The 18576-nt window shown below is 36.7% G+C and overlaps 1 protein-coding gene across 1 annotated transcript in view; it reads left to right on the forward strand.

Moving 5' to 3' along the window:
* The window catches only part of CFAP47 (cilia and flagella associated protein 47), a 543896-nt gene that overhangs the window by 240059 nt on the left and 285261 nt on the right, over window positions 1-18576 (forward strand). Inside the window, exons 35-37 of the mRNA XM_042974584.1 lie at window positions 476-592; window positions 7714-7848; window positions 16051-16166. Of these exons, the coding sequence (XP_042830518.1) occupies window positions 476-592; window positions 7714-7848; window positions 16051-16166 (368 nt within the window). The remainder of the gene's footprint in view (window positions 1-475; window positions 593-7713; window positions 7849-16050; window positions 16167-18576) is intronic.

Consider the following 18576-nt stretch of genomic DNA (forward strand, 5'->3'; position numbering starts at 1 on the left):
AAAGTATTGTCTATAAGCTGATTCTTTTAAATGTTTTTTAAACATTTAAAAAGTCACACCTGAATATGAATGGCTAGTATTCTATTTTTGTTTATTCTGTTATTTTGATTGTGATAATCTATTTCCAGATGTTAATATTTAAACGATTCTTTGCTAGGGGCACCTAGGTGGCTCAGTCATTTAAGCATCCGACTTCAGCTCAAGTCATGATAACACAGTCCATGGGTTAAAGCCCTACATCGGGCTCTGGGCTGATAGCTCAGAGCCTGGAGTCTGTTTCAGATTCTGTCTCTGTCTCTGTCTCTGTCTCTCCCTCTCCTCCTCCCCCACTTGCACTCTGTCTCTCTCTCTCTCAAAAATCTTAAAAATCTTTTAAAAATTAAAAAAAAAATGATTCTTTGCTAAACTAAAGAGAACAGTTAAAAAGCAGTAATTTTTATTCTATTACTAAAGATTTGATTGTTGTCTTTTCAAGATTGAGTCACATCTTATAAATATGTATACACAACCAAAAAGTTCTGAACAGTATCTGCACAACTGCCTGATCATTGTGAATGTACTTCGTGAAATTGGCTTTGACACTGACATACAGGTGGGTGCCTTTATATCACACATTCCATATTATTTTCTAGTCTTATTACGTATGATTGGAAAATAAAAATTGTATATTCTTAGTTTATAAAATGTGATTTTTGTAGGTGTACAATGTGATGATTTAATATACAATGTGAAATGATTACCACAATTGAGTTAATTAACACATCTATCCCCTCACATACTTACCATTTTGTGTGTGTGTATGTGTGTGTGGTGAGAACACTTAAGATCCAACATCTCCCCATTTCCCCCATCTCCCTCTGGTGGCAACCACCATTCTACTCTCAGGTTCCATGGATTTGACTTTTTTGGATTCCACATACAATTGAAATAAAAAAAAAAAATACTTGCCTTACAGTGTCTGGCTTATTTTACTGAGCATAATGTCCTCCCGTTTCATCCATGTTGTCACAAATGACAGGATTTCTTTTTTATGACTATTCCATTGTAAGTATATACCACATTTTCTTTATTCATCCATCGACAGACAGGTTGCTCCAGATCTTTGATATTGTGAATAATGCTGCAATTGAATGTGGGTGTGCAAATATCTCTGAGATGCTGATTTCATTTCCTTTAGATATATATCCAGAAATAAGGTTGCTGGACCATATGGTAGGTCTGTTTTTAATTTTTTAGAGGACTCCCATACGGTTTTCCATAATGGCTATATAACAAGGCACATTTCCATCAACAGTGTGCAAAGATTCCCCTTTTTCCACATCCTTGCCACTGCTTCACCTCTCTTTATATATATATATTTTAATATATGAAATTTATTGTCAAATTGGTTTCCATACAACACCCAGTGCTCATCCCAAAAGATGCCCTCTTCAATGCCCATCACCTACCCTCCCCTCCCTCCCACCCCCCAACAACCCTCAGTTTGTTCTCAGTTTTTAAGAGTCTCTTATGCTTTGGCTCTCTCCCACTCTAACCTCTTTTTTTTTTCCCTTCCCCTCCCCCATGGGTTTCTGTTAAGTTTCTCAGGATCCACATAAGAGTGAAAGCATATGGTATCTGTCTTTCTGTGTATGGCTTATTTCACTTAGCATCACACTCTCCAGTTCCATCCACGTTGCTACAAAGGGCCATATTTCATTCTTTCTCATTGCCACATAGTACTCCATTGTGTATGTAAACCACAATTTCTTGATCCATTCATCAGTTGATGGACATTTAGGCTCTTTCCACAATTTGGCTATCGTTGAGAGTGCTGCTATAAACATTGGGGTACAAATGCCCCTATGCATCAGTACTCCTGTATCCCTTGGGTAAATTCCTAGCAGTGCTACTGCTGGGTCATAGGGTAGGTCTATTTTTAATTTTTTGAGGAACCTCCACACTGTTTTCCAGAGTGGCTGCGCCAGTTTGCATTCCCACCAACAGTGCAAGAGGGTTCCCGTTTCTCCACATCCTCTCCAGCATCTATAGTCTCCTGATTTGTTCGTTTTGGCCACTCTGACTGGCGTGAGGTGATATCTGAGTGTGGTTTTGATTTGTATTTCCCTGATGACACCTCTCCTCTTTTTTGATAATAGTTATTTTAAAAGGTGTGAGGTAATATCTCCTTGTGGTTTTGATTTATATTTCCCTCATGGTTAGTGATGTTGAACACCTTTTCATGTACCTATTGGCCATTTATATGTTTTCTTTGGGAAAGTGTTAGTTGACTCCCTGTTCTCATATTTTGTAAGATCTTGCTGAAATGTGGAATTTGAATATGACTTCACAAAAATCTACTGGATATTTTGAAATCTATATAATTAATGTATATCCAGCTGTGTGTGATAAGAAGGTACCTCTAAAGATAGCTCCAGTTTTCTTAAACCCTAAGACTGAAGTTGAGTGATTTAGTAACACTACTTAAGCTCTAAGAATTAATTAAAGGAGCAAAGTTGTTTGAATATAGATGCATTATCACTTATTAATTTAGCTAAAAAAACTTTCACTTTGGTTTTAAAATAAATATTCATGTAGAGATCGCAGTGGCAATATATATTACTACATTTAGATCTCCAAGTTCTAATTCCATCTGGCTTTTTACATCAGGTTCTCATCAGTAATCAAAAAGATTATATGCTTACTATTTTTAAGCTCTTTGTTAGAGTGATAAAATAGTATAATAAATGATTTCTTACTTTGAAGAATATACAAAGTCATTGGATAATCTAGATATATACATATTAAATGATAAATAACATTCTACTCATGTAATTGTCATAAAATGAAAAAAATAAAGTGTAGAATTCAGATAAGGAAGAGATCAGTATGATCTAGATTGATCCATCAAAGACTATGTGGAGAAGGCAGTGCTTATTTGGGTTCTTGAAGGGTAGATTGGATCTGGATTGGTAGTGGTAAGAGAGGAAGGAGTTTACTCAGAGGAAATAACATAAACAGAATGTCGAATGGAATATTTGACATACATTAAGGAAATTCTGTGAATAGATTCCTTAGTTGAATTTTGGGATTAGAAAAAATCAATATAGGTATATATTGGGATATTGGATGTCAGCATAAAAAGTCAGAAGTTTACGATGGGGTATTATGGGCATAAAGATATTTGCTTTCATAACTATGGTCGGAATGGACTTGATGGGAGAGGGACTGGAGATAGGGAACACAGACCAATCAAAATATAATTTCATTTAGTCAAGGTGAAAAGTGTTTTCTCTACTCATGACATTTAAATGGAAACTTAAAATAATAAGCTGATATAGGAGACATTTGAGATTTGCTAGTTCTTGTTAACAGTCACAAAAGATGGGCACAGAAGAAAGACCATTACAACTAACTCTTGAGTTTTCCGTTCCATGATGCAAGAGAGATTGATGATGCCAGTGCCCACATATGGCTTGGTATAAAGTTGTTCCTTATACCTGCTGGAGAAATAACATTTCATAATAGCTTGCTTTTCCTTGTACTAAAGTCACTTGCATGTTAAACTCACTTTGTTTCAGGTCTGACATTTACATTCTTTTATATTGGTGTAGCTGTAAAGAGAAACTGTATTGTAGGATTTGACCAGAGCTTTCTTTTATAAGAGAGCTTCAAAGATAAATTGCAATGAAAGACTTTCGTTTGGGAGAACAAAAATACTACATTTTCTGTCAATTAAACAAATTGAATATCCTCCACAAAAGACACTGGATAGACCCTGCAAAGGGTACAGATATGATTAAACCACAGTTATGCCTTCAAAGCTGTATTAATAGTGACAAGTATATGAGAAAGAGCTGATGCAAAACAGATAGTGAATGCACAATATACATGGAAGAGATGTGATATGGGAATCAAAAGGGACAGGAATCATTCTGGTACAGGAACCAAGAAGAGTTGCATGGGGCATTTGATGTTTAAGGTGGCCCTTGAAAATTTGGTATGGGTTCACAAGAAACTGAAAATATTTTTGTTTTTGAAAATATAGTTCATCATACCCTGTAATTCTCTCCTTTGTTTTTTTATTGCCTCAGGTACATTGTCTCAAAAGTTTTATTTTATTGTATAGCCAAAACATATTTTAAAATGTGAGTATCTAATACATAAAAACGTAGAGAAGGTGTCTAAAATTTGATGAATGGCGAAATTGACAGCTAACTGATAAATTACCAAGTTTTTACCAACCAGTTCCTATTCTTTAACTTTTTATCAGCCTGGATTTGCCAACCACATTAAATAGCAATGTTTAAAAATATGAAATTAACTTAACCATAGTGAATGAATGCTGATGCTTAGCACTGGTTCACATTTAAGAGAAATTAAATTCAACACTGGACATATTTATTACTGTTTAAGTTTCTTATTTATTGTGTTCTTTGCAAGTGTGGAATCAGCTGGCTATGTTTCTGTGGCTATGTTGTGTCCTGTTATGGAATCCTGCTAGCTAGAATGTAACAATTATTTACATATTCTCCCTTTTATGACATGCTTTATATTTAAAGCAAAAATATGGTGTGAATTGTTTGGACTCAGTGTAGAATGTAATTTTTGTCCCTTATGTAGAGAAATGGATCTAAAAAATAAATACGATAGTTAACAGAAGTTGTAGTATACCTAATTCACTGAGTAGTTATGGGAGCTAATGTTGAATAGATATTCTAACTTTTCTCTTAAAAATTTTGTTTGATTTTATCAACTTGGATGCTTATAGCATTAAGTAACAGAATTAATGAGTGAAAGTGCTTTACAAATAAAAAAAACTGAACATTTTACATTAAAGTCAGGCATTAGGAGATTATAAGGATAGTTTCTTAGTAAAGCTATTAGAGATTCATTTTTGCTCAGCCCTTCTCAGCCTGCTGGCTTTGTTTTAGGCATGTGCACTAATAACCACAAATTTCTACTGAAATTCTCCTGTAACACCTTTATACAGCTATTCTTGAGGCTGGTTGAGTAGCACCTCTTCTTCTTCCATAAGGTAAACCTTTTCCAGTGGTCTCCAGCATCTTTCCCATTACATGTCATTGACTGTAATTACAGCTCATGCTTCTGGCTAACCCAGTTTTTGATGAAAGTAATGAAACAGGCACAAAAATTGGGATTCTTAGGGAAAAGGAAAGGAGAAAATTGCTTCTGGGAAGGTAGTCAACAGTGTTTTCTGTCGAATTAGAGTATGTCACTGGGTACTGCTAGTTATGGTTGGTGTCCAGTTGGAAAGCTAGTAGTATCTTAAAGTCGTAGCAAATTAAATCAACCATGAAGGTCAATATTATCTCAGCTCTTCTTGTTACTGATGAGAAAACTGAGGTCCTGGAAAACCAATTGATTTAATCAAGATCATGGCACTGTATCGTAGCAGGACTTGAATTAGGTTTACCAGATTTCTCCTCCAGCATTTTTCTCTATTATGACCTTTTTTGCTTAATTCTTCATCTTTTATGAAGCTAGTTGGAAAATACTATCATTGGGGGGGAGGGTGGAAATGAATCAATACAGTTAAAGTTATTCTAGGTTAGCCCTGTATAGAGAAAGTAATGATTATATCTTTGAAAGATATTTCACCTAAAAATCTTGTTTCAAACAAACCTAGCTTATTTAACATTTGGATTTTCAAGCCTGGGATTGGCTAAGGTGTAATTGCTTTAGATTATGTTCATTGGAATTTATTATAAGGAAAGTAAGGATGTTCTTTTCTCTGTTTTTTTTCAGTCTAATATCTTAATGATGAAACATTTTTTCCATTAAGATAAATGTATTTTTTTTAATTACCAAATTATTACATTTTCAGCCCATTATATATTTTTCAAAGATAATTTTTGGGAATAATTCTATATTGCTACCTATATATTTGATTCTGTAATCACTAAAAAAAAGTGTTCAAAAGGCTTTTATTGACCTGAGACTTGAGCCTAGAGTGTTCTGCCACTAATCTTCCCCTTTCCCCAACAAACACATTTCCCATCACCCTAGACAGCCCTCTTTGAATCACACTCATAGGCTGGCCCATTCCAAAGGGCCCAGCAGCACCATATTTTTCACTTTGTGGGAATTAAATTCTGTATTTAGTTTTTTTAGTTTGTTTCTATCTCAAATAATTTTCCTTCATCTGTTGACCAGTGTTGTCTTTCATGAAGAAATGTGAGACCATAGAATAAGGATGAGAAACTTTGGAATCTTGGTGTATTTCTCAGTTTTCCTCAAATCAAGGTCACCAACAGCTTTCTACCCTGCAGAAGTAGGTCACCTCCCTTAGTTTTTACTAATAATCCCCTCCCCAGGAACTTTTATTGGTTAGTCTTACTGATTATTGACAAAGCAAGAAAGAACAAACTCTTCTCTTCTTCCAAAGAGGGAAAAGAACGTATTTGGGGATATGGACTAGGAGGTGATCATAGGAGCTGTCTTTATTTGCTGGTAATTGCTGCTGAACTTCAGAGTCAAGTGCATTAGTCCCCCATAACAGCATTAGGTCTCCTTGACTCCCACAATAGTTGCATTTCCAACTGGATCATTTTCAGTTACTAACTTGAATGCATGCGATTAAATCATAGTGTGTCTTCATTTTATGAAAGTGTAGAGGGCTCCCTGTACATTGACAATTGCTTCTTTATCTGTGGTGTTTTATGTGTTTGAATTTTTGCCTTAGACCATTCTCAATACTTTTTTGTTATGAATAATTCTTTCCTACCACCTTCACATTGTCCAAGGACATTGTAGGTACTACATGATCTGATACGAAGAATCCTTCCTCCTACTTCTGACTCTCCTTTTTGTATTCAGTGTACATTCAGGCTGTGTTGATTGCCCCTGCTATTATTCCTTTGCAATTCTGGGTTTTATCTCAAATCTGTTCCAACAACCATCACTAATTTATCTTGGTTATCAATATAATTACATTTTCTGACTTATTACAATTTGTACGTTCTGGGAAAAGTATTTTCCAACCCCCTGCCGTGCCGCATCTGCCTGAATTGTTGCTCCTGTGTTATTCCTTGTTGAGAAATCCAGGCCCTCACCCTGGCTTCCGCACCCTGCACAGTGTGGCCCTGGTGCTCCTTAGTCTTTTCACATGCTACTTGTCCCTCCTTAGACCTTACACATGATTTAAATTACACTTCATTAACAAAGAAACCCCCTACTTCCCTAGACACCTGCACTGTAGTTCTTTGCCTTACTGATGGAATATATCATTTTCTGCACACCAAACATAACCTTTATAAACTCCAAACATTCTTCAGGGCCATCTCATGGGCTACCTACTCCCTTAAACTTTTTGCTTGAAACTCTTGCCTTCTTTTACCTCAGTAGTTGGTCTACTTCCCAGTTTTCTTTTCTGCTATATATGGTACTTTAAATCAGGGATGGTGTCTTAGTCACATTAGTAGTTCTAGTGCATGATATTTTTATGACCTCTGACTAGCTTTTGTGGAGGCTTTGAGGCTGTGAGGTCATTGTTATACTTAGAACACATCTAATTCATCTCTTAACACCTAGGTCAAGCCCTTCTGATTCACAGCAATAATCTGTTTACTGTGTTTACAATTCAGTGTCATTGTCAACTAGTAACATTTTAAAATGTTTTAAAGTAATACAATAATTGATATAGTGCTTTAGCTCTTTTTCTGTATTTTATCTGTATATCCTCTAATTTATATTTCACTTCTTTGAAACCAGGCCACTGACATCTGTGATCCTAACCCAATCCTGATGCTCATGCTTTGTGTCTACATGTATGAAAGGCTCCCTACGTATCTCCCCAAGAAGGTGGTGCCCTTTTATTGTACTCTACATGACACTGTGCTAAGACAGGTAAGGATATATTTGGGGCCAAAATATGTGGAGGTAAACACTTCCCAGGGGTTTTAGTAATTTCTTTTGCAACCCAAAATTAACACAAGTATCGATATGATGAGATAAGCCTTAGCTAATGTTGCTCCTCTTAAGCCAAAGGTATAGCAGAGTGAAAGGGACAATTTTTGCTTAATAGTAATCACCACCTGCAATGAAATGATGACTCTAATTCATTTGGTGAATGGGGTTTGCGGAGATAGAAAATGAAAGGTACTTTGAAGGGCAAATTTTCTCAGGAAAAGTGGGACACATTTCATGTACAAGGGGACTGACACCATAAGTGAAAATTTGTGTTCTGAATGTACTTAACGTTCCTTAAGGGAGTTTATAGACCCAGATGGATTTTGTTCAAATGAGGATATAGAGAGGAAAATACTAAAGTGCTCGTGACAAGGGCCACCTAATTCCCACTGAAGGATGTTATGTGTGTGGGAGCTGCTAAATGTTTAACAGTGAATTTTTTACTTTGCATAAAAAAGTCAAAAATGAAATCTGAAGTCCTGTGATAATAACAAACCTATGTAAATATGTACATATTTATCAAGTGTTCTCTTTGAGAAATACCTTGTCAAGGATCATTGACCTTTGTTTTTCAAGCTGTTTGTCTCATATTTACACTTGTGAAATATCATCTAGGATACAATTTTTTTAAGTTTTATTTATTTATTTTGAGGGGGGAGGGGCAGAGAGAGAGGGACAGAGAGAGAATCCCAAGTGGGCTCCACACTGTCAGCTCAGAACCCAACGCAGGTCTCGAACTCACAAACCATGACATCTTGACCTGAGCCGAAATCAAGACTTGGACACTCAAATGACCAAGCCACATGGGCACCCCTAGGATACAATTTTAAATAGCTTATATTTATATAAGATTGTCCCTTCTACTGGTGTTCATAAAATCTTCAACCAGATTTATAGGTCTCTTCTTATTCCTTTCTGAGGACACTATGCACTGATAGAGTCTTATTCTTTACAAAAATTAGTTTACCTCTTTGGTCAGATCATGTTTATTCCTTTTTTTCAGGCTGTTTTATGTCTTTCTCTTCATATTTAGTTGGGAGGGTGTAATTTTATATTTTTGATAAAAAACTTGTCTGTATTTGGTCGTCAGAAGATATGTCTTGGTGATTTTGGGTTTGTAAGTGCAACCTCTGAAGAAACTAGGTAGCCTCTGTGACGATACGAGTGATGGTTGGTAAGGACTCAGATAAAAATCTGGAAACACTCAGGTTCTTGTCTAAAAGTGTAAAGGGCTCAGTTTGGGGTAAGGAAAGCCCCTTGTGATTTTTTGTTAGTAAACAATGAGATAAAATTCCTTTTCACAATTTTTTTTTCTTTTTTGGTCAGGAAAAGAAGACATACAACTCTTTAGAGCATTTTTTCAACAGTATTTACTCTGATAATTCCTTCACTGCAATGACTTTCAAAACCTAGAGCTGTAATTATACTGGAGAGGTCTTTTGACTTCAAAATAAAATTTCTAAAGAGTTAGAAATGTTTTGATTAAGCCTGAAGAAGGTAGGAGGAGTCTGAATTAGATTAAGCAGTGATTTATTACTGTTAGGTATTATTACCAGTTCTCTAATTCTGTCCATGTGTTTTTATTTCTTTATGCCTTTTATGTGCCATTATTTTTAAAAACTAGTTAATAACACAAGGTAATGTTTAAACATAAATTTGAATTATGTTAAAAATCAAATTAATGCATATTAAAACAGAAACATTTCTTTCCACCTTTAGCTCTTTACTAGAAATAATGTTCATATCTTAAGATTATAGATTAAATTGGGGTCCCTGGGTAGCTCAGTCATTTAAGCATTGGACCTTAGCTGAGTCATGATCTCACCATTTGTGGGTTCGAGCACCACATCAGACTCTGTGCTGACAGCTCAGAGCCTGGAGTCTGCTTCAGATTGTGTGTCTCCATTTGTCTCTCTGCCCCTCCCCTGCTCATACTCTGTGTCTCCCTGTCTCAAAAATAAACATTAAAAAAAGACTACAAATGAAATTATGCAAATATAACTTATTTTTCACATATGTAAAGTATGTCTTGAAGATAACAAAAATTAAATATAAATGCAAAAAAAACTGTCAGTTACAGCAAGCTTTAATTTTAAATTTCATTTAAGAAAATCACTGATTTGAGGGGTGCCTGGGTGGCTCAGTCGGTTAAAAGCATCTGACTTCAGCTCAGGTCATGATCTCACAGTTCACAAGTTTGAGCCTGGCGTTGGGCTCTGTGCTGACAGCTCAGATCCTGGAGCCTATTTCAGATTCTGTGTCTCCTTCTCTCTCTGCCCCTCCTCCGCTCATTTTCTCTCTCTCTCTCTCTCTCTCTCTCTCTCTCTCTCTCAAAAATGAATAAACATTAAAAAAAATTAAAAAAGGAAGAAAATCACTGATTTGGAAATTGCTGAGAATGTTTGACATAGTTTGCCCCTATGCATCAACTCCAAAGTAAAGAATAATCTCAAGAAATTACTACTATAATTGAAAATCTATTTCTCTAACTTTATGTCACTAATAGAAACATAGAATCCTGGAACCAGTAAGAAATAGAGGGATCAGTGAAAACAAAATGTAGAGTGCAGTGATTTTCTGAGACATTTTTTAATGCATTTGAACTTTTTTCCCACCTTTTTGAAACAAAATTCACAGAGAAGCACAGCAGTTGAAGGTAAGTATTAATTAGTGAAACATAAGCTTTTCTTACAAAAGGTGAAAAAGAGGAATTGAGGCTCCCAAGCTTTCTTTCCTTCCTTTGAACAACTTTCCCTTATCCCCATTTACCATTTAACCACCCCTGCACGGAATCCTAGGTGGCGTGATATCACCTGACTGGCGTGAGGTGATATCTGAGTGTGGTTTTGATTTGTATTTCCCTGATGAGGAGCGACATTGAGCATCTTTTCATGTGCCTGTTGGCCATCCGGATGTCTTCTTCAGAGAAGTGTCTATTCATGTTTTCTGCCCATTTCTTCACTGGGTTATTTGTTTTTCGGGTGTGGAGTTTGGTGAGCTCTTTATAGATTTTGGATACTAGCCCTTTGTCCAATATGTCATTTGCAAATATCTTTTCCCATTCCTGCGGTTGCCTTTTAGTTTTGTTGGTTGTTTCCTTTGCTGTGCAGAAGCTTTTTATCTTCATAAGGTCCCAGTAGTTCATTTTTTCTTTTAATTCCCTTGCCTTTGGGGATGTGTCAAGTAAGACATTGCTGTGGCTGAGGTCAGAGAGGTCTTTCCCTGCTTTCTCCTCTAGGGTTTTGATGGTTTCCTGTCTCACATTCAGGTCCTTTATCCATTTTGAGTTTGTTTTTGTGAATGGTGTGAGAAAGTGGTCTAGTTTCAATCTTCTGCATGTTGCTGTCCAGTTCTCCCAGCACCATTTGTTAAAGAGATTGTCTTTTTTCCATTGGATATTCTTTCCTGCTTTGTCAAAGATAAGTTGGCCATATGTTTGTGGGTCTACTTCTGGGGTTTCTATTCTATTCCATTGGTCTGTGTGTCTATTTTTTTGCCAATACCATGCTGTCTTGATGATTCCAGCTTTGTAGTAGAGGCTAAAGTCTGGGATTGTGATGCCTCCTGCTTTGGTCTTCTTCTTCAAAATTACTTTGGCTATTCGGGGCCTTTTGTGGTTCCATATGAATTTTAGGATTGCTTGTTCTAGTTTCGAGAAGAATGCTGGTGCAATTTTCATTGGGATTGCATTGAATGTGTAGATAGCTTTGGGTAGTATTGACATTTTGACAATATTTATTCTTCTAAGCCATGAGCATGGAATGTTTTTCCATTTCTTTATATCTTCTTCAATTTCCTTCATAAGCTTTCTATACTTTTCAGCCTACAGATCTATTACATCTTTGGCTAGGTTTATCCCTAGGTATTTTATGCTTCTTGGTGCAATTGTGAATGGGATCAGTTTCTTCATTTGTCTTTCTGTTGCTTCATTATTAGTTTATAAGAATGCAACTGATTTCTGTACATTGATTTTGTATCCTGAAACTTTGCTGAATTCATGTATCAGTTCTAGCAGACTTTTGGTGGAGTCTATCGGATTTTCCATGTATAATGTCATGTCATCTGCAAAAAGTGAAAGCTTACCTTCATCTTTGCCAATTTTGATGCCTTTGATTTCCTTTTGTTGTCTGATTGCTGATGCTAGCACTTCCAACACTATGTTAAACAACAGCGGTGAGAGTGGACATCCCTGTCGTGTTCCTGATCTCAGGGAAAAGCTCTCAGTTTTTCCCCATTGAGGATGATATTAGCTGTGGGCTTTTCATAAATGGCTTTTATGATCTTTAAGTATGTTCCTTCTATCCCGACTTTCTGGAGAGTTTTTATTAAGAAACGTTGCTGAATTTTGTCAAAGGCCTTTTCTGCATCGATTGACAGGATCATATGGTTCTTATCTTTTCTTTGATTCATGTGATGTATCACGTTGATTGATTTGCGAATGTTGAACCAGCCCTGCATCCCAGGAATGAATCCCATTTGATCATGGTGAATAATTCCTTTTATATGCTGTTGAATTCGATTTGCTAATATCTTATTGAGAATGTTTGCATCCATATTCATCAGGGATATTGGCCTGTCGTTTTTTTTTTTTTTTACTGGGTCTCTGTCTGGTTTAGGAATCAAAGTAATACTGGCTTCATAGAATGAATCTGGGAGTTTTCCTTCCCTTTCTATGTTTTGGAATAGCTTGAGAGGATAGGTATTATCTCTGCTTTAAACGTCTGGTAGACCTTCCCTGGGAAGCCATCTGGTCCTGGACTCTTGTTTGTTTGGGAATTTTTTGATGACCGATTCAATTTCTTCTCTGGTTATGGGTCTGTTCAAGCTTTCTATTTCCTCCTGATTGAGTTTTGGAAGGGTGTGGGTGTTTAGGAATTTGTCCATTTCTTCCAGGTTGTGCAGTTTGTTGGCATATAATTTTTCATAGTATTCCCTGATAATTGCTTGTATCTCTGAGGGATTGGTCGTAATAATTCCGTTTTCATTCATGATTTTATCTATTTGGGTCATCTTCCTTTTCTTTTTGAGAAGCCTGGCTAGAGATTTCTCAATTTTGTTTATTTTTTCAAAAAACCAACTCTTGGTTTCATTGATCTGCTCTACAGTTTTTTTTAGATTCTATATTGTTTATTTCTGCTCTGATCTTTATTATTTCTGTTCTTCTGCTGGGTTTAGGGTGTCTTTCCTGTTCTGCTTCTATTTCCTTTAGGTGTTCTGTTAGATTTTGCATTTGGGATTTTTCTTGTTTCTTGAGATAGGCCTGGATTACAATGTATTTTCCTCTCAGGACTGCCTTCACTGCATCCCAAAGGGTTTGGATTGTTATATTTTCATTTTCATTTGTTTCCATATATTTTTTAATTTCTTCTCTAATTGCCTGGTTGACCCATTCATTCTTTAGTAGGGTGTTCTTTAACCTCCATGCTTTTGGAGGTTTTCCAGACTTTTTCCTGTGGTTCATTTCAAGCTTCATAGCACTGTGGTCTGAAAGTATGCATGGTATGATCTCAATTCTTGTATACTTATGAAGTGCTGTTTTGTGACCCAGTATGTGATCTGTCTTGGAGAAGGTTCCATGTGCACTCAAGAAGAAAGTATATTCTGTTGCTTTGGGATGCAGAGTTCTAAATATATCTGTCAAGTCCAGCTGATCCAATGTATCATTCAAGGCCCTTGTTTCTTTATTGACCGTGTGTCTAGATGATCTATCCATTGTTGTAAGGGGAGTGTTAAAGTCCCCTGCAATTACCACATTTTTATGAACAAGGTTGCTTATGTTTGTTATGAATTGTTTTATATATTTGGGGGCTCCTGTATTCGGCGCATAGACATTTATAATTGTTAGCTCTTCCTGATGGATAGACCTATAATTATTATATAATGCCCTTCTTCATCTCTTGTTACAGCCTTTAATTGAAAGTCTAGTTTGTCTGATAGAAGTATGGCTACTCCAGCCTTCTTTTGACTTCCAGTGGCATGATAAATAGTTCTCCATCCCCTCACTCTCAATCTGAAGGTGTCCTCAGGTCTAAAATGAGTCTCTTATAGACAGCAAATAGATGGGTCTTGGTTTTTTATCCATTCTGATACCCTATGTCTTTTGGTTGGCGCATTTAGTCCATTTACATTCAGTGTTATTATAGACAGATATGGGTTTAGAGTCATTGTGATGTCTGTAGGTTTCATGCTTGTAGCGATGTCTCTGGTACTTTGTCTCACAGAATCCCCCTTAGGGTCTCTTGTAGGGCTGGTTTAGTGGTGATGAATTCCTTCAGTTTTTGTTTGTTTGTGAAGACCTTTATCTCTCCTTCTATTCTAAATGACAGACTTGCTGGATAAAGGATTCTCGGCTGCATATATTCTCTGTTCATCACATTGAAGATCTCCTGCCATTCCTTTCTTGACTGCCAAGTTTCAGTAGAGAGATTGGTCATGAGTCTTATCGGTCTCCCTTTATATGTTAGAGCACATTTATCCCTAGCTGCTTTCAGAATTTTCTTTATCCTTGTATTTTGCCAGTTTCACTATGATATGTCGTGCAGAAGATCGATTCAAGTTACGTCTGAAGGGAGGTCTATGTGCTTCTTGGATTTCAATGCCTTTTTCCTTCCCCAGATCAGGGAAGTTCTCAACTATGATTTCTTCAAGTACCCCTTCAGCACCTTTCCCTCTCTCTTCCTCCTCTGGAATACCAATTATGCGTAGATTATTTCTCTTTAGTGCATCACTTAGTTCTCTAATTTTCCCCTCGTACTCCTGGATTTTTTTATCTCTCTTTTTCTCAGCTTCTTCTTTTTCCAAATTTTATCATCTAGTTCACCTATTCTCTCCTCTGCCTCTTCAATCCAAGCCATAGTTGTCTCCATTTTATTTTGCAGCTCGTTGATAGCATTTTTTAGCTCCTCCTGACTGTTCCTTAGTCCCCTGATCTCTGTAGCAAGAGATTCTCTGCTGTCCTTTATACTGTTTTCAAGCCCAGCGATTAATTTTATGACAATTATTCTAAATTCACTTTCTGTTATATTGTTTAAATCCTTTTTGATCAGTTCGTTAGCTGTTATTTCCTCGACGTCTTTTTGAGGGGAATTCTTCCGTTTCGTCATTTTGGTTAGTCCCTGGAGTGGTGCAGAACTGCAGGGCACTTCCCTTGTGCTGTCTTGAATTACCTGCATTGGTGGGCGGGGCTGCAGTCAGACCTGATGTCTGCCCCCAGCCCACTGCTGGGGCCACAGTCAGCCTGGTGTGTGCCTTCTCTTCCCCTCTCCTAGGGGCGTGATTCACTGTGGGGTGGCGTGGCCCGTCTGGGCTACTTGCACACTGCCAGGCTCGTGGTGCTGGGGATCTTGCGTATTAGCTGGGGTGGATTGGCAAGGTGTACAGGGGCGGGAGGGGCAGGCTCAGCTCGCTTTTCCTTAGGAGATCTGCTTCGGGAGGCGCCCTGTGGCACCGGGAGGGAGTCAAACCCGCCAGAGGGATGGACCCGCAGAAGCACAGTGTTGGGTGTTTGCATGGTGCTAGCAAGTTCCCTGGCAGTAACCAGTTCCCTTTGAGATTTTGGCTAGGGGATTGGCGAGGGAGATGGCGCTGGCAAGCGCCTTCGTTCCCCGCCAAGCTGAGCTCTGTCGTCCTGGGCTCAACAACTCTCCCTCCCATGGTCCCCCAGCCCTCCTTCTCTCTGAGCAAAGTTGTTAGCTTATAACCTTCCAGATGTTAAGTCCCGCTTGCTGTCAGAACACACTCCATCCAGCTCCTCCGCTTTTGCAAGCCAGACTCGGGGGCTCTGCCTGCCGGCGGGCCGCCCCTCCACCCCGGCTCCCTCCCGACAGTCCGTGGAGCGCTCACCGCCTGTCCGCCCTTCCTACCCTCTTCCGTGGGCCTCTCGTCTGCGCTTGGCTCCGGAGACAACGTTCTGCTAGTCTTCTGGCGGTTTTCTGGGTTATTTAGGCGGTGTAAGTGGAATCTAAGTGATCAGCAGGATGCGCGCTGAGCGCAGCGTCCTCTCACGCTGCCATCTTCCCCTAACTCCACGTTAGGAAAATTTTCATGATTAAAATGTATAACCTGCTTTGATGAAAATAAGTGTTAAATTATATATTTCTAAAGTTCATGATATTATTTATACTCTCTTCTTCAATATAGATTTTACTGAAAAATTCAAGCTTGAAAAACTTGGTGTATAATGCTAAAATTGTTGGGAAAGATGCTGCTGACTTCTCCCTTTCCCAAACTGGGAACATTGTGACAATATCTTCAAAGTAAGTGGGGGTTTTTTTGCTTTTTAAATTTTACTTCACTGAAAATATCAGCCCTAGAGATTTAATGTGTATTATAATTTTAAAAGAGTGACCTGGTTTTGTTTTTAACTGGTTTATATATAATGAAAGATCATCACTCAAACATAGATAAATTATGTATATGTTGCTGAGATTCCTCACCAATTTTGTTAAAATAATTCTAACAACATAAAACAGTTGCTTTTAATATATGCTTTTAGTTTGAGTTTATTTTGCATGCATATAGGCCATAGAGTTTAGACTATAAGTTGTTTATGTACTGCAGTTCTGTTCCCTGTAAGAAACTCTAACCAGTGTGTGCTAAATTTATATATATATATATATATATATATATATATATATATATATATATATATTTATATTGTTTACTTAAGTATATTTTATATAGATTATATTATGGATAACATTTTATATGGTTCTTTTTATGTTATCTATAGTTGTTTCTGAGTAATGTGCTCATTGCAGAAAATTTAGAAGCTATGAATGTATGAAGAACAAAAAAAGTCAAAGACTGATAATCTTACCTGAAAAACACTTTCAGTGTTGCCATTATTCTCTTGCCCTTCGCTGTCATTGTGTTTATATGTATGAATGTGTGTATATGTATGTGTGTGTGTGTGTGTGCATACACACACACACACACACACACTTCCAAATCGTAGTGATTTTCTTTAAATTCTCATTTCTATCTGATTCTGTTCTCATAATGCGTTTTTTAAATGTTTCTACTACTACTCTCCTACTTTCCGAAATAAAGTACAAATGAAGCCCCTAGAATATAGTCTTGAAAAGTTAAATATGAGTATAATATATTACTCTTCCCAGATCAACAAATCCTATTAGATATGTCAACAGTTTTAATGATAGCAAATATTCTTATTACAAAATGCAAGGATGATAAGAGTCCAGCCATGTTAGTATCACAGGGGTTCACAAATTTAATAACCACTAATTGACTTTAACCACCTTGAATTTTAGTCATTGCCTTTGCTTTATTATTTTTTCCCAATGCAAAGTGACAGAGTGTAACTACTAAAGTTATTTCACCTGGTTATCCTTTTGGTTTTTAACTATACATTAACCCTGAGTTTCTTTTCACATTGTAATCATTATTATTTCTAATATATCAAACACAGGAATAATTAGAAATAAGGGCCATTTTAATTGCTTTTAAAATACCCAGAAACCCAGTTGCAGAAGTGCCCCTGGCTTGTGTCATTAGCCCCTGTTTGTTTTCTTCAGTTACTGCTGCATGCTAAGGAGTATACAACTTATAAATTCTGCATATTCATGATTGGTACTATATCCAGATTGAACTGAATGTGAGGAAACAATTCTTCACTTACTTTCTATATTATATACTAAATTCTTCACTTAATTTCACTCTACTAATTCTTAACTTAGTTTCTATATTATAAACTAAATGACTAGAATAAAACTTGTAAAAACAGCCCACCCATTTTCTAAGTCCTACTTCTTACATGTCTGTTATAAAACACAACTGTAGTAATACAAGTTTATTTGAACAGTGTCACAGTACCATTTTTCTTCCCTTAGGACCTTGATAATTGAGATCTATTCTCTGCCCTTCATATAGGTTTATAGAAGTCAAAAGGTTTCAGGTTCCCCCACTTTTTTTTCACTCATAAACCCAGTAGGCTCTTCCAGTATTTCAAAGCTCTCAGGAAATTATTCCTAACAGCCACACTAAACTTCTCATATTGTACCTTAAGATCACATTTCAATTAATGAAATTAACACTTATAGTCTTTATTATAAGTTTAAAGCCTGTACATGTTGAAAATTTGTTACAGAAAAGTATAAAGTGGAAACAACCATTACTGAGAACTCCATCAGATAAGCAGAGTTAATTTATCAGTTCATTTCTTTGTGGTCTTTTTATATGCACAAATATGTGTTTATTATAACATATGCCTGGTTAAATATTTATGCAATAAACTCATTACATATGTAAATATTAAAATGCTTAATGCTTATTAAACATTTGTATGTACAAAATCTTTATAACATGTACTTTGTGTACCTTTTCATATTTAATCATCCTTATAGCCTAAGTGTCCCCATTTCCCAAAAGAAGAGATTGAGCAGAGACATTAAATCATTTGCCCAATTTTCGCTGCTGTTAGATGGTCAAGTGGAGATTCAAAACCAGACAGTCTAAATGCAGAGTTTGCATTTACTCACTTGACAACAGCACATGTTGTGTATGTGTGTGTGTGTACGTGTGTGTGTGTATGTATCACATTCATACAGAGCATTCAATAAAATGTGGCTTTGACTGTTTGTAAGTAATCCTGAAGATCCATGGCAGGTAATTGTATCATGTTTTTGTTTCTCCAGGAGAGCGTTT

Source organism: Panthera tigris, chromosome X, assembly GCF_018350195.1.
Source record: "Panthera tigris isolate Pti1 chromosome X, P.tigris_Pti1_mat1.1, whole genome shotgun sequence".
Lineage (NCBI taxonomy): Eukaryota > Metazoa > Chordata > Mammalia > Carnivora > Felidae > Panthera > Panthera tigris.